This window comes from Tenrec ecaudatus, chromosome X, assembly GCF_050624435.1.
Source record: "Tenrec ecaudatus isolate mTenEca1 chromosome X, mTenEca1.hap1, whole genome shotgun sequence".
NCBI classification, from domain to species: Eukaryota; Metazoa; Chordata; class Mammalia; order Afrosoricida; family Tenrecidae; genus Tenrec; species Tenrec ecaudatus.
Window position 1 is genome coordinate 81,361,001 of NC_134548.1, and position 25,996 is coordinate 81,386,996.

The window sequence follows — 25,996 nt, forward strand, 5'->3', positions numbered from 1 at the left end:
GTTGTGTCTCTGTTGTTGTTGTTTTGCCTACCTATGAAAAATAGGCATAGGAAGCAAGCCCAAGAAGAAATCAGGTGAACTGAGGGTTCCGGAGAGACTTGGGGGAGTAGGAGGTAGGGGAAGGGAGCGGTGAGCAAACAATGCCATAGACAGGGGAACAACTAGGGAATTAAAATTAATAATGAGGAGGACATAGAGATCCTTGGGGTGTTGGAGCAACAGCAATCTAGCTGAGAGGAATTACTAAGAGACAGGAGAAGGGAGAGTGTGAAGGTGGGGCAGGAGGAAAGTAAAAGGCAACAGAAGAAAGATCTAGGAAGCAAATCTATGGATAGACATATAAACATAGATGTGTACATATATAAATATATTAATTCATAAAATAGAGGTATTGGTCTATGTACATATATTCATATGGAAATACATTGATGAAGTGGACAAACATTGGGCCTCTGCTCTAGCCCTCCCTCAATGCAAGAACACTTTGTTCTAACAACCTGGCATTCTGTGATGCTCACTCCCCCAGTACAATCACTGAAGACCAAATGGGTGCATAAACAAATGTGGTGAAGAAAGCTGATGATGCCTGCCTTTCAAAAGGTATAGCATTTGGGGTCTGAAAGTTTGAAGTTAACAAGCAGCTGTCTAGCAGAGAAGCAACAAGCCCACATGGAAGATAGCACACCTGCTTGTTAGATCATGAGGTGTTGACAGGATCAGGTAACTGGCATCAGCGGACCCAAAACAAACAATATTGTTGACAACAAGGGGGCTCAGAGCAGAGACCCCAAATCCATCTGTAGGCAATAGGACATCCCCTCACAGAAGGGTAACAAGAAAGGGATGAGTCAACCAGGGAGCAATATAGCACCGATGAAACACACACTACTCCTCTGGTTCCTTAAGGCTTCCTCCCCTCATTATCAGGACCCCAGTCTTGCTTTCAGTTCTGGCTGGAATGGAACATGTTCACTGGTACAGATAAGAGCTCATGACATATGGAATTCAGGTCAGATAAACCCCCAGGGAGAGAAATGGGAGTAGCAATACCAGGAAGGCAGGGGGAAAGTGGGGGAACCAATTGCAATGATCGGCACATAATTCCCCCACCCAGGGGGAGAAACAACAGAAACATGGGTGAGGGGAGATAGCGGTCAGTGGCAGATATGAAAATAATAATTTATCAAGGAGTCATCACAGTAGGAGGGGGACGGGAAGGGAGGGATAAAAAAGGAACTGATATCAAAGGCTCAAATAGAAAGAAAAATAACTAGAAAATGATGGCAACATACATGCAAATATGCTTGATATAACTGATGTGTTATAAGCGCTGTAAGAGCCCCCCAATGAATTGATCTTTGTTTTTTTGATGGATGAGGTAGTTAGTTTATTGTGCCAACCTGACAGATAAACACATGTGGGGTTAATTGAAGGGGGCAGAGGGATACATGGCTCCATGAGCCTCACCTTTCTAGTTCTCTGGTCTCTTGCTTTGTGTTGGTCAGACCAGGGTGCAGCTGCCTTAGCAGTTCCCTGCTTGAGCCGCCAAGGCTCACTTCCTGCAGGACATCCCCAAGGAGAAACCGCATAGACCTACCCCAATGCAGCCCTGGGTGGTGGAGCAGCCTGTGGAGACCCCTGCCAGCACTGAGGTGTTTACACGTTGTTCACTGGCTGGGCTTTCCTCCTGCAGTTGGCGTCATTGCGTCTGGAGTTCTGCAAGTTTCTTAGATGTTGGTGAAACAATAGTACAGCAGCCGTTGATTTGATGGGTTGTAGAAAGCTGGGCTAGCCCACTGATCTGAACTCCACCGACTGGAAGACGGTGGAATTTGGTAATGACGTCCAGAACCAGCACTGCCATCTCTGTTAGATAAGAGGTAAATGGCTTCAGATCGCACTGAATCGCGTATCGTGTGGTGGTCCTCACAGCTTTTGACTCAGTCTGCAAAGCATCCCTGGGACAAACAAGGGTCCCATCTGATGTCTCTCCCCATCATCTCACTCGGACGAGTACACAGGCGGGAGGCTTTGCAATCTTGCACATGACTTTAGGAATAGTAAGTTTCAGAAAGCAGCGTAGCTAGCCTTCAACCAGAGGTGGTAGAAATGTCACTCAAACCTCTCTTCTTGTGGCCACGGCCACCCCCATCCCCTTGACCTTTTCGTTGTTTCATGCTGAGTCCGAGCTCTTTTTCACCAACTTGGCTCCGGACTCAGCTTGGACATCTTATCCTCCCGCCATCCCTCCACACCGCGCCAGCGTTCCCCGGCAACCGTCGCCGCTGGGCAGTCTGGGAGGGAGGAAGAAGACACTCTTCCTCCAACAGTCTCTGGGAAGCCATGAAACGGCAATCTTTTTAAAAATAATAATAAAAATTAAAAATGTAAAAAGAGAGCAAAGTAGAAGGGCTTTCACTACTTGACCTCAACTTCACTACTTGACAGTCAACGTTGGCAAAACAGCCTGGTACTGGTATAATGATAGATACATAGACCAATGGAACAGGATAGAAACCCCAGAAATAAAAGCATCCACTTAAAGACAACTGATTTTCACCAAATGACCACAAAAACATTAAATGGGAAAAGGACACCCTCTTCAAAAATAGTGCTGGACCATCAGAGAATCTTAATCTTCCCAGATCCGTGCCTCAAGTAGCAAAGAGAGGAGAGTCCATGCCATCCAAAGACCTGAAACACCTCAACAGAAGTGCTACAGCAATGAGAGCAGAACAGAGATTATTAATTAGACTGTTAGCCCAGTGGCCCTGGTGCCTGTTTCATGGGACAAGTCAGAAGTCAAGGGACCAAGTGACTAGGAGGCTACAAATCAGGGAGAGACCTGATGGTTGGCTAAAGAGAAGTATTGTGTGGTGAAGAAAGCTGATGGTGCCCAGCTATCAAAAGAAATAGTGTTTGGCAAACAAGTGGCCATCTAGCTCAGAAGCAACAAAGCCCACAGAGAAGAAGTACACAAGCCTAAGTGGACACGAAGTTTTGAAGAGATCAGGTAGCAGACACCAAAGAACAAAATCCTTCATTGTGTGATCACCTTCCCCACATAAATGCTGAAGACGAATGTGTGCATAGGTAACTGTGGTGAAGAAGGCTGATGGTGCCTGGCTATTGAGAGATATAGCGTCTGGGGTCTTAAAGGCTTGAAAGTAAACAAGTGGCCATCTATCCCAGAAGCAACAAAGCCCACATGGAAGCAGCACACCAACATGTGTGATCATGAAGGGCTGAGGGGACCAGGTTTCAAGCACCAAAGCCAGGGGTGGGGGGGAATCATATCATAGTGAATGAGAGGAGCACATGATGGGGTCCCAATGCCCATCTGTAGACAACTGGACATCCCTTGCAGAGGGGTAGTGGGAAGGAGATGAGTCACTCAGGGTTCAGTGTAGCAATAATGAAACTCACAACTTTCCTCTAGTTCTTAAATGCTTCCTCCTCCCAACTATCATGATCCCAATTCTACCTTGCAAATCTGGCTAGACCGGAGGATGCACAGCGGTACAGATGGGAACTGGAAACACAGGGAATCTAGGACAGATGAACCCCTCAGGACCAGCGGTGAGAGTGGCAATACCGGGAGGGAAGGGGGCATAGAAAGGGGGAACCGATCACAAGGCTCTACATATAACCTCTCTGGGGGATGGGCAACAGAAAAGTGGGTGAAGGGAGATGCCGGGCAGTGTAAGATAAGATAAAATAATAATTTATAAATTATTAAGGGTTCGTAAGGAAGTGGGGAGCGGAGAGGGAGAGGGAGGGAAAAAAAGGAAAATGAGGAGTTGATTCCAGGAACCCAAGTGGAAAGCAAATTTTGAGAATGATGAGGGCAATGAATGTATAAGTGTGCTTTACCCAATTGATGTATGTATGGATTGTGATGAGTTGTATGAGCCCCAATAAATGATTTTTAAAAAGAGAGAAGTATTGTTTTTATCAACAAGTGTCCATTAACCATATATCACCCCCTCTGATGTTCGCCTTAAAAACCACTTTGACAGAGGAGACCTCACCTCAACTGGGGTCAGTTTATCAAAATGGGGGGGAGGGAGAAGACCATCAGTTGCTGCCATACAACATTGTGCTGTCACTCCAAATCAACCCAGACCCCTACAAGAGTGATAAACAAACGTTTCTGGAGATTCCAGTTTAGATGGGGAGAAAGAAGCATACATGTCTCTGAGAAGATGATTGCATTACTATTGGGTCAACAGGAAGGAGCAACTTCACATTGGGAAAGAAATACATAACAGTGTGTACATAGAACCCAAAGGAAGAGTATGCACTATACTAATTGGACAATTTTGACCTCGTTTTCATCTAGCCTTGGTGATCCAGGCCATGTGCTATAGTCTAACAAACTTTGGACTGTGCGCTTTCAAGGTGAACAACATCCTTCATAGCAGGCCACACCAGAAGGACTCAATGTGGAAACTCCACTAAGTGAACTGGAGTTTACCCCAAATTCACCTGTAGCCCTCGGACTTAAGGCGGAAACTCCCTAGTGTGAAAAGAAGGAGATGACTGCTATCTCAAGGGTATAGAATTGGTGGCTGTTGGACTTTGGTTCAGATATTTTGCCTTGATGGTGCCCAATGCAGGGTGAGCCGGAACTACCATATATTTGCTATTTTAAAAAAACTTTATTAGGGGCTCATACAGCTCTTAACACAATTTATACATGCATCCGTTGTATCGAGCACATTCGTGCATATGTTGCCATCATCATTTTCAAAACATTTCTTTCTATTTGAGCCCTTGGTATCAGCTCCTCATTTTCCCCCTCCCTCCCCTACACTCCCTCCTTCATGAACCCTTGATAATTTATAATTTTTTTCTTTATGTCCTACACTAACCAATGTCTCCCTTCACTCACTTTTTTATTGTCCATATCCCTAGGAGGGGGTTATATGTCGATCATTGTGATTGGTTCCCCCTTGTCCCCTCCACTTTGCTCTTCCCCTCCTGGTCTCATTATTGGTCCTGAGGGGTTTATCTGTCCTGGATTTCCTGTGTTTCCAGCTCTTATCTGTACCAGTGTACATGCTCTGATCTAGCCAGATTTGTATGGTAGAATTGGGGTCATGATAGTGGGGGGGGGTAGGAAGCATTAAAGAACTAGAAAAGTTGTATGTTTCATTGCTGTTATACTGCATCATGACTGGCTCATCTTTACAGATGGGCTTTGGGTCTCCATTCCTTGCTCGCCCTCATTCACATTGATATGACTTTTTTGTTATGGGTCTTTGATGCCTGATACCTGATTCCATCGACACCTCATGATCACACAGGCTGGTGTGCTTCTTTCATGTGGGCTTTGTTGCTTCTGAGTTCGATGGCTGCTTGTTTATCTTTAAGCCTTTAAAACCTCAGATGCTATATCTTTTGATAGCCAGGCACCACCAGCTTTCGTCACCACATTTGCTTATGTACCCGCTTTGTCTTCAGCAGTCTTGTCAGGGAATGTGAACATCACAGAATACCAGGTTACTAAAACAAAGTGTTCTTTCATTGAGTACTTGACTAGAGGCCCAAAGTTTGTCTGCTACCTTAATACTTAACCTACAAATATATGTCCATAGACCTATATACCTATCATTATATATAAATATATTTACATATATACATGCCTGTATTTAGACCTCTATAAATGTCCTTTGTCTCCTAGTTCTTTCCTCTTTTTACTTTTCTCTGGTCCCACTATCATGTTCAGCCTTCATTCGGGTTTCAGTAATTCCTCTCAGCTACATTGCTCTTGATCAAGCCCCACCAGGCATCCTGTGCTCTCCTTGCCATCGATTTTAGATAATTTGTTATTCCCTTGTCCCAAGGCTTGTTGACATTCCCCTTCCCCTCCCCATTCCTGTGTCCCCCCGGGAACCATCAGTCTCATTGTTTTCTCTTCCAGATTATTTATCCCATCTATCTTCACACTTGATCTTAGCAAAAAGGCCGAGAAGCAATATCTTACCTAGATAGGTAAGCAGAGACAATAATAAGCACAAAAACAAGACAAAACAAAACAACAACAAACCAAGCTTCAAAAAAAGAGAGAAAAATCTATAAATAGTTCCAAGTCTGTTTGTTGGCCTTTAGGAGTGTTTTCCAGTCGAGTCTGATGGGGTGCCACACCCTGGCCCCAAAATTTATTTTTGGTATTCCATAGGAACTTCATTGCTTTTCTCCCCTTGGTGCTCTGTTGTACTACCCTTCATGTTTCACCCCATTGTGGTAGAGTCAAATGGGACACAATTCCCACATTGTGTCTCCAATGTTGACCCCCGTAGCACTATGGGTCAGTGAGGGACGTTGTGTATTGTAGTGGGATCTGCCCTATGATCCTCTCGGTGCATTGGCTGCTCTAAGCAGGGATATCTTGCTTGGGGCTTGGCCCAGGATGTGTTCCACTCTCTCCTTTCATCTTTGTTTGTTCCTGGTGCTCTGATATTTACTATTTTAATATCTTTCTTGCTTCATCGTGACATGTATTAATATGACTGCATGGTTATGCCTTTTAAATGAATGTTATTGAAAGTTTTGCCCTATTATCAACCCCCATTATTTGTGTAAATAATATCCACTTAAGAGTTAAACTGAAAAAAAGAAGAGTTAAACTGTAAAAATCATCTATACTTGTATGGTTTCCTTTTCTCAACAGTGTTCTGAATTCCATACCATTGGCGAAGTTCATGTAACTGTCAACAGAATTACCTTATGCCTCAGGGGATGTTTGATAATGTTCTCTAACATAAAATTATATTGATGTTTCTAAAGTGAAGCAGAAACTTATAGAAATCATTCATAGATGAATCAACCTGGGACTTAAACTTAATTCTAGTCCCAATCTATGAACAATTTGTTCTTGTGATATGGCCCTGGTTGTTGCTTGCTTTCATTAGGAGATCACTGAGGATATGGGTGCTGTAGCAAAGACCTCAACGCTAATCCATTCTAGAAGGAATTTCGAGATATGATGCAGTAGAATTCCAAAGCAATTTTTCCTATAAGAAATAACTGAAAACAGATTAATCTGTTATCAACCATCAAGTTTTTACCCCAACCTTGCCTTTTTATACAAAACATTACACAGAAACTTCACAGTAAATAAGTTCAGAGTTAAATAATATAATTTAAATAAGAAACACAACGTTAAAAACAGTTTTTTGGTTTGGGGTGTTTTTTTTATGGTAGCATGCTCACCTCAGCCCCCTTGGTGGTGCATGCGGATGTGGAAGGTGGGAGTGACAGGGGAGAGAGAGCAGGGAAGGGAGACAGGGGGAGAGGGAACAGGGGAGAGAGGGACCAGCAGAGAGAGGATGGTAGGAGAGGGGAGAGGGCCAGAGGAGGAAGGATGGGGAGAGAGCGATGTCTTTCTTTCTTTTAAAAATACTTTTATTGGGGGGCTCTTACAAGTTTTGTATCTGGATCTAGAGTCATTGTTTGGAAGGGGAGTCCCCTTCCGTAAAATCAACCGGTAGTTGCTTTTCAGGAGTTTTTTCCCTTCTTAGCCTTTCTTCACTAGGACCTGGCTGGCTTTCTCTTTTAAAAAGCTGTCTAATGTGGTCTACTATTGGCATTTCCTTAACTACTTTCTAAAAGAGTTTACTAATTATCATTAACAATATTGATAACAAAGTTAACGAGTTCCTTATCATCATGAATCTTGTCAAAAACTCATTCTTATGACCCGTTATTTTAATCTAAAAACTGTACAAAAGTCACAAGAACTAAGAAAATTATAGAAAAACGCTTGGAACACAGCCACAAAATGTTTAAACAATGTGTACTAACAACACCAACTAAAGCAGAGTGAAACACAAACTGCTTTTGTTTACAAAAACCACGTGTATCAGTTCAGATTCCACTGTTTTGCTCCAGCTCTGATGAAAAATGTTCTTGACATTCCAATTTTGTTGAGTACTGATGAGGTTGAATACTGGGGGTTCTACTGTATTGACATTTTCACTGTTAAGTCCACCTTCCATGAACATGGGACAGTTTTGCATTCATGTAGATTTCTTTGGGTTTCTTATAGTAGTGTTCTGTATTTTTCTTTGCTTGGGTCTTTTATGTATTTTGTTATGATTATTCCTAAGTATTTCATTTTTTGTATGGTGACTGTATATCATAGTTTTCTTGATGTCGCCATTGAGAGTTATCTCAGTTGGTTATACGGGAATCTAATTTATTTCTGTTTATTAATTTTGTATCCTGACACGTTACCAAACTCCTCGATTATTTCCAACAATCTTTCTGTGGAATCCTTGAGGTTCTCTATATGTAGGATCATGTCACCTGAAAGTAGTGAGAGTTTCGATTCTTCTTTGCCTAATTTGATTCTCTTGATTTCTTTCTGTTTTCTAATGATTCTGGATAAAACTTTGAACACAATGTGGTATGAGTGGTGATAGGAAACATCCTTGTCAAGTTGACATGGAGACTCTTTTCCGTTTTTCCCCATTGAGCCTGATGTTAGCTGTTATTTTTTTTTTGTATATGGTTTTTATTATGTTGAGGACTTTGCTTTCTAATCCTATATATATTTAATCATTTTATTAGAGGCTCATACAACTCTTATCTCAATCCATACATACATCAATTGTGTAAAGCACATCTGTACATTCATTGCCCTCATCATTCTCAAAACATTTGCTCTCCACCTAAGCCCCTGGCATCGGCTCCTCATTTTTACCCCTCCCTTCCCACTCCCCCCTCCCTCATGAACCCTTGATAATTTATCAATTATTATTTTGTCTTATCTTGCACTGTACGACATCTCCCTTCACCCACTTTCCTGTTGTCCGTCCCCCAGGGAGGAGGTTATATGTTGATCCTTGTAATCAGTTGCCCATTTCCAACCCACCCTCCTGGTATCACCACTCGTAGGACTGGTCCTGAAGGGATCATCCTCCCTGGATTCCCTGTGTTTCCAGTTCCTATCTGTATCAGTGTACATCCTCTGGTCTAGCCAGATTTGTAAGGTAGAATTGGGATCATGATAGTGGGGGGTGGGGAGGAGCATTTAGGAACTAGAGGAAAGTTGTATGTTTCATAGTTGCTAAATTCCACTTTGACTGGCTCATCTCCTCCCCGAGACCCTTCTATAAGGTGATGTCCAGTGGCCTACAAATGGGCTTTGGGTCTCCACTCCGTACTCCACACCTGATTCACAATGATATGATTTTTTGTTCTGATGATGCCTGATCCCTTCAACACCTCATGATCACACAGGCTGGTGTGCTTCTTCCGTGTGGCCTTTGTTGCTTCTGAGCTAGATTGCCACTTGTTTATCTTCAAGCCTGCAAGACCCCAGACACTGTATCTTTTGATAATATTTTGGTTTTCTTCACCTTTTAGGTCATTTTTATCACTTGGTCTTCTAATATTTGGGTCATGAGATATTTATCTTTGGGATCACAAACTCTTGTTTCTATTTTGTTTTTTCACAGTCTTATCTAGTTCTAATATTTTGGTGCATAACTTTTGTATTTCTATTTGGAGTTGTTGAATTATTTTTAGCTTTTCATTCATTTTGTCAGAATTATCTTTTAGAGAAATTGTGGGCTCCATTATAGTCACTTGTTTTTTCTCTATTTCTATAAATCCCCCGCCTCCATTCCCTTAAAGTAACTGAAACCTGTCATTTCTGTAATCTCCCGCATGGGAGGATGCATGGTCTTCTCCTCCAGGAGCTCCTCTAGGTCCACATCTGTATGTATTGGAGTTAACTGGATTATCCTGTTTCTGCAAGTTGTAGAGATTGACTGTTGTCTCCCAGGCGTGCTTTAAAAAAATATTTCTTAATACAGAGCAACCCCCATACCTGTTGTGGAACATGAGTAATTAAAGATGGCCATGCAATTCAGCACTAGCCCACCCCCAGCAGGAGCCAAAGGCAGAAAGCAGTTTACTTTTGCCTTCATCAAAGTCCCACTTTGAGGCTGGCTCCCAAGTCACCAGGGAGTGTCAGGTAATGATCAATCTTACCAACAGGATGGAGTAGAGAATGAACTATTTAGAACACAACATTCTGAAGATTGTATGTCAGTGCTGGGCCCAGTTTCTATTTTGCATGGGCCAGAGAGCCAGGCAAGTGACAACACTTTGGATCCTGGGCCTGAGGACTCACCACTGAGCTGAGTGTCTCCCCTAATGCAAGTCTTTTCAATTCTACACCTGCCCAGGGTTGGTTAATCTTCAGATGGCATTGAAGGAGTTCTGCCACAATCCATTCCCCCAAATTCAAGCCAGATGCCGGAAGTCAGTGCAAAGCAGACCTAATTTTTTCTTATCCGGCTGATAGGCAATGAGCCCGTCTAGAATGCCTCAGTCTAGAATACCTCAGTCCCAGGAACCCTCTGAATACTTCCAGTCCAGGTCTGACTTAACCTCTCCCCAGTTGGGGAAGTGGGTCAATTGAGCTTTGGGAGGGAAGTAGATGGTGATCAGCTTACTACTAAGGTCCAGAAACATTGGGACAGGGCAGAACAACTTGAATCAGAGGCATCCTGCTTGGCAGCACAAAATTCACACTTTTGATTTTTGGGATCTTTTGTTGTCAATTGCTCCCTCTGAAGTGCTGAAATATAATTAACAGGGACTTGAACTTCTCAGACTACCGTAAAATTTCCGCTATTTCTTGGAGAGGGATTCAGAGTAGGTCTGATTATGTGTTGGGTCTCACTTATTAGTTTTTCTTATTGAGGTGTTGCAGAGTTCTATCGATTTTAGTTCCTTGTCTATTGTGTCATTGCTATAGATTTTTTCCCAGTCCATAGACTCACATTTTACTCTTTTGATAATGTCTTTTGATGTTCAGAGGGGTTTTTAACAGGTCCCACTCCTTTATTTTGACTTCCACTGTGTGTGCTTCCTTTACTATACTTGGTACTCTGTCATAGAGCCCTTAAGTTTGTCCCAGTTTTCTCATTGATGATTCTGTTACCTCTGCGGTTTACATTTCAGTTTTTTTTAACTTTTATTTATTTATTTTATTTTAACAATTTATTGGGGCTCATACAATTCTTTTCACAGTTCATACATATACATACATCAATTGTACAAAGCACACCTGCACAGTCTTTGCCCCAATCATTTTTTTCTCTTTTCTTCTTTTACATTTTATTAGGGACTCATACAACTCTTACCACAATCCATACATATACATACATCACTTGTATAAAGCACATCCATACATTCCCTGCCCCAATCATTCTCAAGGCATTTGCTCTCCACTTAAGCCCCTTGCATCAGGTCCTCTTTTTTTTCCCCCTCCCTCCCCATTCCCCCCTCCCTCATATGCCCTTGGTAATTTATACCTCATTATTTTGTCATATCTTGCCCTATCCGGAGTCTCCCTTCCCCCCTTCTCTGCTGTCCCTCTCCCAGGGAAGAGGTCACATGTGGATCCTTGTAATCAGTTCTCCCTTTCCAACCCACTCACCCTCCACTCTCCCAACATCGTCCCTCTCACCCTTGGTCCTGAAGGTATCATCCACCCTGGATTCCCTGTACCTCCAACCCTCATATGCACCAGTGTACAGCCTCTGTCCTATCCAGCCCTGCAAGGTAGAATTCGGATCATGGTAGTTGGGGGGAGGAAGCATCCAGGATCTGGGGGAAAGCTGTGTTCTTCATCGATACTACCTCACACCCTAATTAACCCATCTCCTCTCCTTTCAGTTTTTAATCCATCTTGAGTTCATTTTTGTGTATGGAGTGAGGTATGAGTCCGGTTTCGTTCTTCTGCACATGGAGATCCAATTTATGCAACACCATTTGTGGTAGAGAGTGTCCTTTTCCCACTTAAGGATTTTGGTCTTTTTTTTTGAAAATCAGTTGTCTGTAGATAGATGATTTTATTTCTGGGTTTTCTTTTCTATTCCATTGGTCTATGTATCTGTCATTTTACCAGGTTGTGTTGACTTTGTGGCTTTTTAATAGGTTTTGAAGTTGAGTAGTGTAAGGTCTACGACTTTGTGAGGTGTTTTTTATCCTGGGTCCCATCCCTCTGTATATGAATTTGGTCATTAGTTTCGCCATTTATATAAAGAATGAAATTGGGGGTTGGATTGGCTTTGCATCGTATTTGTAGATTATCATACATAGTATTGACATTTTCACAATATTGAGGGTTCCTATCCAAGAACAAGAGATATTTTTCCATATGTGTAGGGTTCTTTTGGTTTCTTGTAGCTATTTTGTACAGAATTTTTGGTTTTTGGTTAGGTTTATTCCAAAGTATTTCATTTTTTGATGACTTTTATAAGTGGTATTGTTTCCTTGATGTCTTTTTTGAGCTCTTTTCACTAGTATATAGAAATCCAATTGATTTCGCTGCTTGTTAATTTTTTTATCCTGCTATTTTACCAAATCCCTTAAGGGCTAATTGTTTCCAACAGTCTTTTTGTGGAGTTGGGGGTTCTATAAAATTATATTGTCTGAAAATGGTGAGACCTTCACTTTTTCTTAGCCCAGTTATATTGATTGTTTTTGTTTTCTAATTGTTCTGGCTAAGACTTTGAACATGAGGTTAAAGAAGAGTAGTGCTAGAGGGTGTCCTTGTCTATTTCCCATTCTCATGCAAAATGTTTCAGTTTTTCCTCATGAATGGTATTGGCCCTTGGATTTTTGTATGTGGTCATTATTATGTTGATGAATTTTCCTTCAATTCCTTTTTTATTGAGTGTTTTAATCAGAAATGTGTGTTGGGTCGTGTGGCGGAGCTGAGTGAGCATTGCTGCAATGTTCTGGGAGTTTGGGCTAGCTTTGGGCACTCTGCTCTGGTCGTGGTGCACTTGCTATGCTTCCTGTGGGCAGGCAGTGACCTGAGCCTAATGTGGGCTGAGTGCAAGGGCAACACCCAGAATGGGAGCTGATTGATATGACGGTGTGGGTTCCCGGGGTATCAAGTGTAACTGGTGAGGAGTTGGCTTACCAGCTATCTAAACTAGGAGTTTCTCTTGTGATACCCACCAGAAAAATGGACAAGCTGAAGGGGTGAAACAAAAATGTCTTGAGAATGGCAATTTAAAAGGAAAAGATGTACTTATTTTGCCCCTTGACCTAATGAACATAAAATCCCATGAAGCGGCCACCAAGGCTGTTCTCCAGGAGTTTGGTAAAATTGACATTCTGGTCAACAATGTTGGATGATTCCAACGTCCTTTGTCCATGAACACCAGCCTGCATGTCTACAGAGAGCTCATGACACTTAACTAACTAGGGACCGTGTCCTTGACAAAATGTGTTCTGCCTCACATGATCGAGAGGAAGCATGGCAAGATTGTCACTGTCAATAGCATAATGGGTATAGTGTCTGAGCAGCAAGCATGCTCTTCGGGTTTTTTATTTTTAATAGCCTCTGAACTTGCTACATATCTCAGTATTATCATTTCTACCATTTACCCAGGACCAATACTGAAGTCAAATATTGTGATGAATGAACTGAAGAAGTCATGAAGCCTTTAGGTAATGATGGAGACCAGCCCTTCAAGATGGCAACCAGTCATTTTGCCCAATTGATTTTAATCAGTATGGCCAATGATTTGAAAGATACCTGAATCTCTGATCACCCGTTTGTTTATTACATACTTGGGCCAATACATGCCAACCTTGACTGGGTGGCTAACCAGAAAATTAGGAAAGAGGAGAATTGAGAATTTTAAGAGTGATGTGGATGCTGACACCTATTATTTTAAATCCTTCAAGAAAAATCACAATAAAAAGAGCAATTTGGATTTTTCAAGCCACTAGAGAGAGATGGAAACCACAAAAACAATCTTCTTATGCACTGAAGACTAATGTATGGTTTCAATTTTTAATAGATGTAAGTTTTACTTCAACATATAACAGATGAAGAAAGCATGACAAGAATCTTATCATAAAAGTAATAATAACACCTATTGCTGGACAAAGAATATTTTAAAATAATACACAGAATTTCCCAAATGACTGCATTTTGAAATGGTAAACAGGACTCTAGAAACCATCATTTATTAAATGCATGTTATATGCAAAAAAGGTTGTTGGTGTCCAATGCTCTTCTGCACATATTTATATGATCTGCTTCTTTTTTGTCTTATGTGGTGGATTACAATGATATTTTTCAAATGCTGTACCATCCTTGCATCCTTAGTATCAATCCTACTTTGTCACGATGAATTAATGTTTTTATATATTATTGGAACCTATAGGCCAGAATTTTGTTGACAATTTTTGCATCGATGTTCATAAGGGATACTGGTATGTAGTTTTCTGTCTTTGTAAGATCTTTGCCTGGTTTTTATATCAGGATTATGCTCATTTCATAGAATGAATTTGAGAGTTCTGTCGCTTTCTATATTTTTGAATAGGCAGTGTGGAACTGGTGGCAGCCCTTCTTTGAATACTTGGTAGCATTCCCCCATGAAACGATCTCATCTTACACTTTTCTTCTCTGGAAATTTCGTGATCACCTCTATTTCTTGTTTTGTTATTGGTCTGCTTTGGTTTCCTACTCTGAGTTAGTGATACGAATTGCACTCAATCATTGTGTATTTTTTTTTCATTTTTGTTGGCTACTATTGAGTAATCACTTTTTTGAATTTTTTTGCTTGTATGTATTTTTGCATGAAGGCTATTGATAATATAAGTTTCTGTTTTCGTAGTATCTGCCTGGCTTTGGTTTTAGCTTAATAAAATGAATTCTGGAATATTCCCCCTTTTCTGTATTTTAGAGTAGTTTGAGTAGAATTGAAGTCAGCACTTCTCTGACCAATCGGATCTGACAGTGAAGTCACGTGGTGCAGAACTATTTTGGGTAGCATTTTTAGTGACCTGTTCAATTTTTGCCTTGGTGATAAATCTGCTAAAAATTTCTACCTTAATGTCTTTTCATTTGGATAGGTAGTGTTTCTAGAAAAATGTCCATTTCTTCTAGGGTTTCAAATTTACTGGAGTATATTTATTCATAGAATTCTGTTATTATCCTTTTATTTCAGTTAATTCTGTCATGACATCGCCCATTTAATTTCATATACATATTATTTGCATCTTCTTACTTTCTTGCCAATGGTTTACCAATTTTATTCTTTCAACAGACCTACTTCTAGTCTTGCTAACACTTTACCTTTTTCTCCATTTTATGTCTGCTTGAATCTTTGCTATTTTTTTATTTACTGACTATACATATGCTTAATTTGCTGCTGTTTTTCAAATGGTTGCAGATATTGGGTTTAGGCACTGAGTTTGGTCCTTTCTTCTTTTTGATGTGTGTATTTACTAGTAGGAATTGTCCTCTGAGTACTGTTTTTGCTGTGTCACAAAGATTTTGGCATGTTGTATTTTCATTCTTGTTTGACTCATATATATATATATATATATATATATATATGTATGTATGTATATATATATATATATATATATAATTTATTCAGTTACCCAGTAGTGTGTGTTTTCTTTGGCTTATCATAATTTATTTTATGTTAAAATGTACAACTTTTTTGTTTTTGTTTCTGTGTGTTTTTTTAAGTGACTGAGTAAAAAGAGAACAGATAAATACAAGAGTGTCACTGGCTATTTAATACAAGGATTACAGGTGCAAAGGTTACAAAAAAGGAAGCAATATAAACAGACACAAATAACCTTTTTGCTTTTTTTACATGTGATTTGAAAGCTTAGTTTGAGCTATTCAGAAGCTACTTTTCTATTTTTCCTTAAAAAATAACTCCACTATTTTATAAAGAAAGAAAAATCTACAGATGGAATGAAAATGTAAAGTTAGAGGCATTTCCATAAAATAGCAACTTTATACCAAATTCACTATTTTTTAAATGCTGCCAAGTATTTGGACATATCTGAAATGTTTCAAAACCTGACATATAAACACTGAGATATGCTTCATTCAATAAACAGAAGTCTACATTTATAAAACAGAAAGCTGCCTTCCCCCCCCCCCAAAATCTGTCACCAAAAATGGAAAAAGGTCTCACCTTTACACCAAACGTTTAGCAATAAAACCCCTGTGACTAATCAAATGGGAATAGCTTTTATAGCTCTTTACAGTTTTATAATTAACAACAATATAGTTTTGTTTTGTTTTTTCACACTCTCAAAGCAGGGCACCCTAATCAAGGAAAAAAAAAAACCCTTAAGAAATGGCTTACTGTTAGCACAACACTTGTACAGTACTCCAAGACGCACTGTCACTAACAAAGACATTAGCGGCATGCTCAAGTGTCACCTTAAACAAAATATACAGTAACTGAAAGTCTAACGGCATTTACATGGAGTGGACACGCCATTAAGCAACACAGGGCTTGTTCAGCTTTCTCAGTCGCCATACTCTGTCCCTGGGGAGCCTCAATCACAAGCAACCATGACCCCACCCCCCCAACCTGACTCCTCCTCCAATGAATCTGCCGCCACCCCTTCTGCAGCGGAACCTGGCTGCATCAAATCTTGGCATCTCCCACAGCCAACGACTGCAAACCCAGATCGCCAGCAAGGGCCACATCTCCATGAGAACCAAGTCGGCATCTCTGTCACCAGTGGCTGCCACCCATCAGTCACAAATCTATGGTCTCTCCCAGACCGTAGCCATGCAGGGTCCTGCATGGACTCTAACCATGCAGAGGCATGAACATGAGTGTGAACTTGATGCCAGCCCCAGCGTATAATGTCAACTCAGTGAACATGAACAGCCTCAATGCCATGAACGGGTACGGCATGTCCCAGCCGATGATGAACAGTGGCTACCACAGAAAGCATGGCTAGATGAATCAGACCACCCAGTACCCTGTGCAGATGCAGATGGGCATGATGGGGAGCCAGCCCTATGCCCAACAGCCAATGCAGACCCCTCCCCATGGTAACATGATGTACACAGCCCCTGGCCACCATGGCTACATGAAGACAGGCATGTCCAGTCTCTCAATGGGTCCTACCCAGTAGTTTTTAAAGAGGATGGTATTCAGTTTCTATGTATTTGATAGTTTTCTTTGATCTTCCTGCTTTTCATTTCCAACTTTATATTGTGACTTCTTAGTATTTTGATATTTTTAATTTATTCATGTTCCCTTGTGACCTTGCATAGGATGTATTCTGGAGACTGTGCATAAGCAGTGGAAAAGACTATGTCTTATGCTGCTGTTGCCTCGAGTGTTTCGTAAATGTCTGTGAGGTTAAACTAGTTGATTGTGTTATTTAGCTCTTCTGTGTTATTGGTGATTTTCTTTTTGGCTGTTCTGTTCATTCTCAAAAGTGGTGTATTACAGTCTCCTATTATTATTATGGAGTTGTCAGTTTCTCTGTTCAATTCTATTAAAGTTAGGTTTGTGTCTTTTAGAGCTCTTTCATTGTTTGCACAGATGTTTATTATGTTATGTTCTCTTGTTGGATTAATTCCTTATTGTACAATCTTTCCTTGTCTCTTTTCTGGTTGTTGCCTTAGTTTATTATATTCCATTCCTGCTCCATTTTGGTTGGCTTTTTAGTTATAAATTAATTTTTTTCATTGCTGTTTTCACTGTTCACTGAATTTTTATGATTTTCCTTTTTAAAACATTGGTGGCAAAGGTCTATTTTCTGTTTGCTAATCCTTCTAAGTTTGTGACAGTCCTTTCTATATTGACATCACCTTGATTTTATCTATATTTGACATTACATAACTACCCACCCCATTTTGCTTTATAGTTGCTATTGTTTACCAAGTGACATTTGGTTCTCTAGGTTGTGTCATTTTATCTTCCATACTTCTATCTCTGGGTTAATTTCTGGTGATGGTATAAAGTGTCTTAATCTCACGTTGCTTTCTGCCATTACTGATTCTCTGTCTGATGCACTCCCTTTAGCATTTCTTATAAATGTAGTTTGGTTTCCAAAATATTCTTATTTTCTGTTTATCTGGAAAGTCCCACTTTGCGATCATACTTGAGTAATACAGTTGGCATTACTAGGTTGCTCTAAAAGAGTGGTATAAGCCAAACAGTGGCTTTTGAGGGGATCTGTGGGATGAGTGAATTAAATTCAAGGCAGAGAGTTCAACTTACAAAGTTAGCATGAGTGTTTTGGAGAGATCCGAAGAATTAATCTTGATCTGTTGTCTTGAAGGACACACGTTCCCTATCAGGAGTCCCGGTACTACAGTAGGTTAAGCATTGAACTGATAACCATGAAAGATAAGACTCTTTGCTCTCAAAGATTTACAGTCTCAGAAACCCTAAGGAGCAGTTCCATTCGGGCCTATAGGGTCACAATGAGTTGGAATTGACTTTATGGCAGAGGGTTAGGTTTTTGGTTTTGTGCCCTATAAAAAGAGGAGATAAAGGAGGAATTCAGCTTGCAGGGCGTTATGGAGCAAAACCAACAGATTTAAGTGTTGCCTCCTCTTGTGACTGTGAAAGGGAGGAATGAGTTTGTACATTAGCCTGAGAAGTCAGAATCCAGGCTTAGGTTTTGGGAAAAGAAAAAAGCTGCACCCATTGCAGGGAAGGAGTCAGTGGTACTGTAGAATTGATTAACAACAACTTTTGTCATAGCAACCTCAGAAAATTCTGAGAATATAATAAAACCCAATATAACATGAAAGCAGCCCTGGTGGCTCTGTGATTAACGGAAAGGTCTGTGGCTCAAACCCACCAGCCTCGTTCCAGGGGAAAGATGTGGCATTTTGCTTCTATAACCAATCTTAGCCTTGGAACTCCTATGGGGGCAGTTTTGTTCTGTCCTATTAGATCACTCCTATGAGTTGGAGTTGACTCAATGGCAATGGGTTTGGTTTGAGGTTGCCAGGATATAATTGTGGAGACAAATTGTAATTCTTGCCATACAAAAGGCTTTATTAATATTTTAATCTTTGTTATATAGGGGGCTTAATTAATAGTATGAACAAGATACTGCCAAATATTTATAATAATTAGAAAAATACCGTTTTAAGTACTCTCTAGTACTGCAGAAGCACCTTTTTAATAAAAAGATAAACACAGGTTTATTATAGCTAGTATACAATAAAAAATTAAGACAGTTATTTTGGGAAAGTTAATGCAAATTGAAAACTAAAGAATGCTTAGTATGTCTTGTTATCAGCACTTTTTAAATAATAATTTTATTGACATATCTTACACATTCCAATGTATCCATTCACATATAATTCTGTTGTTCAATCCCATTGGGTGAGTTTATTCAATCAGTGATGCTATCTGTTCCCCTTCTCTCACCCCTCCCCTCCTCCTGTAACCTCAGGGAACCACCACTCCTGTCATTGTCTCTGAGAAGTCATCCATACTGACCTTCGTGTAAGGAGTGATCCTAAGCGCCATCTTCCTGGAAGTTCCTTGTCATCAGCACTTTTATTTAGTTGAGTAAATGTTAGTGTATCAATACATAACACAGGTTAATGTTTTATGGAACTAAAATGTGTGGCAAATATTTCATATAATATGAGAAAAATATCAAATATGTAAATTTTCAGAAAAGAAGCAAGTATATAAGAAAACAATAACATTTTACATAAATGAATTATATCAATTATAGAGAACAGTTACCATGAAAATACATTACTTTTTTCTCCAACCGAATTGTATAAAATAAAGACAACATGCATTCCTCTGTAAGCTGAGACTGCATAATCACTATGGCCCTTTACACGCCCAGTCAAAGAGCAAATGCTCTCATAGGATATATCATACATTGTTTTTAGCTCTTAATGGAGTTGAGCTTCCTTCTAAAGTAGTCTCTTTAAGTGGTGGTAGTTTGGCAAGATTGTCATCAGGAAATCCAGCTGTACTGGCTGGGCTGTTGTCGCTGGAAAGGCAGTCTGCACCGTAGGTCACTGTGTTCTCAGGAATGACTTCCAAGGTGTTCAGACTGCAGCAGGCACCAATGATGCAACCACTCATCAATATTACAATTCTGCCTACAGATGCTTTTGAGTCAATGACATTATTATCTCCAATTTTCCTGGCTTGAGAATAATGACCGACTTCAAACACATTATTGGTTCAAATGATTATAGCTTTGGGTTCAGAATCTCTAGCATCAGGGGTGATATTATCAGGGTGAGCATTTCACAAATCAGTATGGGCCCGACTTCTGCAATAATTTGTGCTTTTGGGTTGATCACTGTCGTCCTCGGCCCTATAGTTACATCTTCTCTGATTTCACTTTCTATACATACCTCTGCTCCAGAGGTAATCTTCACACCCTTTTGAATCTTCTCCGCCATATTACAGTATGACCCCAGTCTTCAGTTGAATGAAGTATCGTTGTACATACAATCAAAATGCTAAATAAAAATCAGTCATTCATTCATGGGTGCAGGTTTCTGAACAACTTCAGTAAGTCTGTTTGAATTTAGTATGATTTGTACTACATTGATATAACTAAATTTAAAAATACATGTTATACAGCATATCATATAATGTAATTATATATGAATTAATACTCTTTGACTTTAGCCCAATTAATGTGAACTAATTGGATATTTTCCAAAACATCTATGCTTTAAATCAGTCTAGCATATGGTCGTTAGCATCACAAACTTGAAGTGAACAAAATGCGAATAGATATTTTTACAAATTGCTTTAAAGAGTATATATCACTGCATGAGGATCATAGTAATAGACAATTTACTAAAACCAGAAGTGCATCCATCAGTCTCAGTTCAGGCAAATTATTATAGAAGAGGATGGTGACATACCTGTAGTACTCCATAATTGGGATACATTTGCAGCCAGTGAAAGGATAGTTTAGAGAGTTGTAAAAGTGACTAGAAAGTCCTAATCAGAAAGTTATTTACAGTATGTTTTATTTATTAAAAGAGGGATTGAAAAGGTTTGACATCCTCTCTTGGTTTCCACCATTTGTTTTTTATAACCCTACAATCGCACTTACTCATTTTTAGTCATAAGATTGTCAATGGTTTATACAAACCACTTGGACTCCTCTATACACACCCTCCCTATCTCATTCTTAGAAAGTAACTAGCAAAATCTATCAGGAAGCAGGAGAGGGAAGTGAGAAGGTCAGAAAAAAAAAGAGGGGAAACATTCTCCAAACAAGGCTACCTATACATTGGACATGAAAACAGGACTTAAATTATTCTTACATTATCCTTTGTGGTTGAGACTGAGATCACAGTCATACTCTCAATAAACTTAATATTCACATTTACATACTCATTCAATTAATTGTATATGGATACATACATTCACACTCATCAAAACGACTTACATTCAGAAAATTCTCACAAATTAGACACACACAAATGTAGGTGTTTATAAATAACAAATATATACCCAAAGATATTAACATAGAGAGATATTAAAACAAACAACACCTCACTGCCATTGAGCGGACCCTGACTCACAGCAACTCTACAGGACAAAGTAGGATTGACCTGATGGATTGCTGAGGCTGTGAATCTTTGGAAGAGCAGAGAGTCTCATCTTTCTGCCTGGCAGGGGCTAATGGGCTTGAATTGCTGACCTTGTAACCAGGGCTGCTTCTTTTTTCTTAAATCATTTTATTGGAGGCTCGTACAATTCTTATCACCATCCATCCATCCATCCATCCATCCATCCATCCATCCATCCATCCATTGTGTCAAGCACATATATACATTTGTTGCCATCATCATTCTCAAAACATTTGCCTTCTGCTTGAGCCCTTAATATCTGCTGCTCATTTTCCCTCTCCCTCCCCATCCCCCCTACCTCATGAACCCTTCATCATTAATAAATTATTATTTTGTCATGTTACACTGTCCAACATCTCCCCCTGCCCTCTTTTCTATTGTCCATCCCCCAGGGAGGAGGCTATACAAAGATTCTTGTAATCGGTTCCCCCTTTCTACCCATATTCCTTCCACCCTCCGGGTATAACCACTCTCACCACTCATCCTGAAGGAGTCATGCCCTGGATTCCCTGTGTTTCCAGTTACTATCTGTACCAATGTACATCCTCGGGTCTATCCAGATTTGTAAGGTAGAATTGGGATCATGATAGTGGGGGGTGGGTAGGAAGCATTTAGAAACTAAAGGAAAGTTATACACCAGGGCTTCTATATGAAGAGAGTTAAAGACTAAAATTAGAATTTGAAACAGTATTTGAATAGAAGGGGAAGGTGAGAAGTTGGAGAGGCTAGCTGCTATGGAAATTAAGTCAATGAGTGAGAGTAAAACTAAACATATGAAAAGAGTACTCAGTAAAAAGCTATACATTTAACTGTTGGATTTCTCTTCCAGAACCAGAGGGAGGCATCAATTATTCTCTGTGTTTGATGTGTTAGCCCACTCTTCAGAGGCATGGCTCTCTTCAGGGGATTAACCTACCTCTGATTCCCTCTCTGCCTGCTATTTATAAGACATTACTCAGACAGCTTTTCCCTTCCTCTTCAGAACTATGTTCCTGACTCCTTTTCTGCTGCAAATATATTAATAATCCTAATTAAATATGATTTTAAGTTTTAATAACAAAATCCCTAAATGAACACAATGCACTAGAATTTTTAATACTTCACCAAAAAGAAAATAAGAATTGTGCACAAATATAACAATAGCAAAAGCAGAGATGGTGCTTCTACACAGAATTTTTTTCATTACTCAATGTGAGGTAACATGTGAATAAAGAAAACTCTGATCTAATATGCTCATTTCCTAAGGGAAAGTACTGAGCAGTTATTTTCACTCTATAATGGCATAAAATCCAACACAGTAGAGTCTTCTTACTTGAAATAATGTCCTAATGTAATCCTCATACATGTCATAAAACCACAGATAAGAAAACCCAAAATTCTGGGATGGTGGTGGGGGTGGTGGTACAGTGGGGGGGGGGTAAAGGGAAATGATGTCAAGGAATACAGGAAGAAAATAATGTTTGGAAATGGATTGTGGTGGCAATTTTACAAATCTGCATGATGTGATCGAACTATTGAATGATATGACATAAGTATTAACTCCAAATGAATAATAAATTTTTAAAAATCCAAAATTTAGGGATCAGTTTTTATGAATACCTACTTCCCAAACAGGATCTAGAAAACTAGTTTGATAAAAGATCTAGGGAATAAAAGCACATACACATGTCTATGAGCCATGAAAGAATAAAGGCCAACAGTGAAATGTCTGGTTGAACATATACACACAAAAATTGAGTCTCCAGATAAAGGTTCATTTCTTCAAAAGATATTAGTTTATTGGACTATTATCTTCTAAGGAGGGATGGGTTAGAAAAAGGTAGGAAGTAATAAGGCAATAACATTTCGTTTCCATGCATAATCAACTGAAACAGAGAATGACTACCAAAAGGCAAGACCTAAATCGCTCATTGCATTGCACAAATGCTATGTGGCAGAAACTCTTGCACGTAGGTGGCAGCTGCTTTGGAAAGGTAGGTCATGGTGCCAAATCTGCCACTGGGTGCACTGTCATACAGAAGAGTACAGATGCCAGATGCAGGATCCTTTTCCAACATGATATCATCTGCACCGAGAGTTTTCTGTTTGAATTTAAGGATGGGAGAAGGTAGAGGAAAATAAAAGTTACTAGTTATGTTAATTATTCAGATTAGGATAGTACAGAGCTTCTGTATCATTACCATCTAGTTGGATAGGCTCCATGTAAGAGTTAGATACAAAAAGGTGAGTATGAGTTTCCATAAGGGTATTTTTCACTAGATCCCCAATACATACAAATTAGTTTTGAATTATTAATTGCTTAGTATTTTCCTCTATAACAATTAATTATGAAAGTTAAATGTAATAGTTAACTAAATGATTCGAACATGTTAAGGGTCATATATTAACACCTACAAATCACTCTAGTGATTTTATTCTGAATCTAATACTGCTGATTTCATAATTTTATCTTACATTTGATCAATATTCCTTTAATTAAAATAGACCATAAACTTCCCAAGGCTAGAGTTTATGCCTAAAGTTATCACATTTTCTGATGCCTGGACTTATAGCAATCTAGAATATTTAAAATTAGTACTTTCCTAAAAAAAAGTGGATACTTTTCATTTCTTTCGCATCCTTTCACAATGACTAATAGAACAAAACACCTATTCCATATTTTGGAGGTTTTCCTATTATCATATGTGCATCTACTTTAAATCTAAGAAACACTAAACCAATTTCAAAAATATAGTATTTCATTTAGTTTGTTTTCTGGAATATTTATTAATAAAAACAAAGGGTTAATTTTTTAATTCATTTTTTATGTTTTCCTATAAGTAGCAAAAACAAAACAAAAACCTAAAAGATCATTTTTGCCTTTAATATTCCAGAAAACATGTTATTTATAATCTCTTATTGAATCCCTATAGCTACAAAAAGTGTGATAAGAAATTTGAAATATGATGAAAATTATAAAAGTCTCCTGAGTGCCAGGTATTATGACAATCTAATATAACTAACTAACTACAAAACACACTGTGAAAGATAATGAGTTCCTCTTGCAGTTTACGACCTTTGTAAACATAGCTCAAGTTCACTATATAAGAAGTCCAGAAAAGCCATGAGGAGAAGAGTAAAATAAAGAGTCCTGGGCTTCATGGCAGAACTTTGATTGCAGTCAGATTAGTGTCAAACATTTTCCTGCTAAAGATCAGCAGGTTTACATACCTGTTCTTGAAGGAACAAGTCATTGGCAATGTGTACTATTTTTTCCACAGCAATGATGTTTCCAATGCTCTGACTTTCAATATCTGCCAGCATGGTAAGGACAAGGATGGCTTCAACTAACAGCTGACGGTACTCAGGCTGAGGTACACGATTCAGGACAGACTCCACTTGAACAGAGAACTTAATCTCACCTGGAGTCATCTATGAGAAAGAACAAGAAAATAATTTTCTGCTGTAGTAAAGTGTGCTGAAGAAATCAGATGGTTATCAGAAAGAATAGCATCTGGGGTCTTAGAGGCTTGTCTTAAACAACCAGCCATCTAAGTGAGGCATTAACTAAGTCCACATGAAAGAAGCACACCAGCCTAGGGTGTGTTTAGGATTGTGAAGATGATCTACGGATTGTAAACACTAAAATCCAAATGTGGTGATGGGAATGGTATCAGAGCTTAAATTGTGAACAGCAGGTTTGCAGACGTCTGTGGATGATTGTGGAAGCCCAGAGTCCATTTGCAATGTCTCCACATGGATGAACCCTCCAGTGAATCTTCTTTCGCCATGCTCCAGGGATGTAATAACCTTATTATTGGATAGAAAGTATTGTAAAGTCGATTTTGGCAGACGTAGTTAGGTTAAAATGTAGCACCTTATCATTTGATTTTCCTTTTGAACTTCTTCCAACTTTTAGAATTTTCTGCTTTCTTTTTAATTGAGGTTTTTGTTTTGTCTAGTCATTGGTGTTGGTTTTTTTTAGTTAGCTTCCTGTTTGTGGTTTGTTTGATTTTCTGTATATGAAATCCAGAATAGGTGAAGTTAGAGCTGCAGTGACTGGATTAATAATTAGCTACGTGAATGATAGGAGAGGTTGGAGGAAATGGAGAACTACTAACAATGAGTATGAGATAGAAGAAAATGTTCTGCAAATGGATTGTAATGATTGCACAACTATTCTGTATATGACCAAATGATAAAAATTGTATGACATGTGAAGTATATATCAATAAAACTATTTTTGAGAAGAAAAAAATCACTTTCTATGAATCCATCTTAGGAAGTTGTCAAGGATTTCATTTTACTTGGATACATAATCAATTGTCATGGAAGTATAAGTCAAGAAATCAAACAACATAATGCATTGAGCAAATATGCTGCCCAAGACCTCTTTAAAGTCTCACTTTGATGTGGCTCTCCTCTATACTTGTCCTCTTATACTTGAAGAGATCACTAAAGATATGGTGCTACAACAAAGTGGGGTAAAGAAATCAGATGATTCCCAGCCGTCAGAAAGAGAAAAACTGGGGTCTTAAAGGCTGATTGGAGAATAAGCAGCTATCTAGTTGAGATATCAGCTAAGTCCACATGGACGAAGCACAT

General features: G+C 39.3%; 1 protein-coding gene and 2 pseudogenes across 2 annotated transcripts in view; 1 reads left to right on the plus strand and 2 right to left on the minus strand.

Annotated features, from left to right (window-relative positions):
• Positions 1 to 12,886: 12,886 nt before the first annotated feature.
• Positions 12,887 to 13,773, plus strand: LOC142433451 (dehydrogenase/reductase SDR family member 7 pseudogene; annotated as a pseudogene).
• Positions 13,774 to 19,679: 5,906 nt separating this feature from the next.
• Positions 19,680 to 20,221, minus strand: LOC142433452 (dynactin subunit 6-like; annotated as a pseudogene).
• Positions 20,222 to 23,178: 2,957 nt separating this feature from the next.
• Positions 23,179 to 25,996, minus strand: part of PHKA1 (phosphorylase kinase regulatory subunit alpha 1) — a 274,019-nt gene continuing 271,201 nt past the window's right edge. For both annotated transcript variants that reach the window (XM_075538855.1, XM_075538854.1), the window contains 2 exons: positions 24,623 to 24,823; positions 23,179 to 23,493 (listed from right to left, as the gene is read on the minus strand). In XM_075538855.1, the coding sequence (XP_075394970.1) occupies positions 23,320 to 23,493; positions 24,623 to 24,823 (375 nt within the window). In that variant the 3' untranslated portion in view covers positions 23,179 to 23,319. The remainder of the gene's footprint in view (positions 23,494 to 24,622; positions 24,824 to 25,996) is intronic.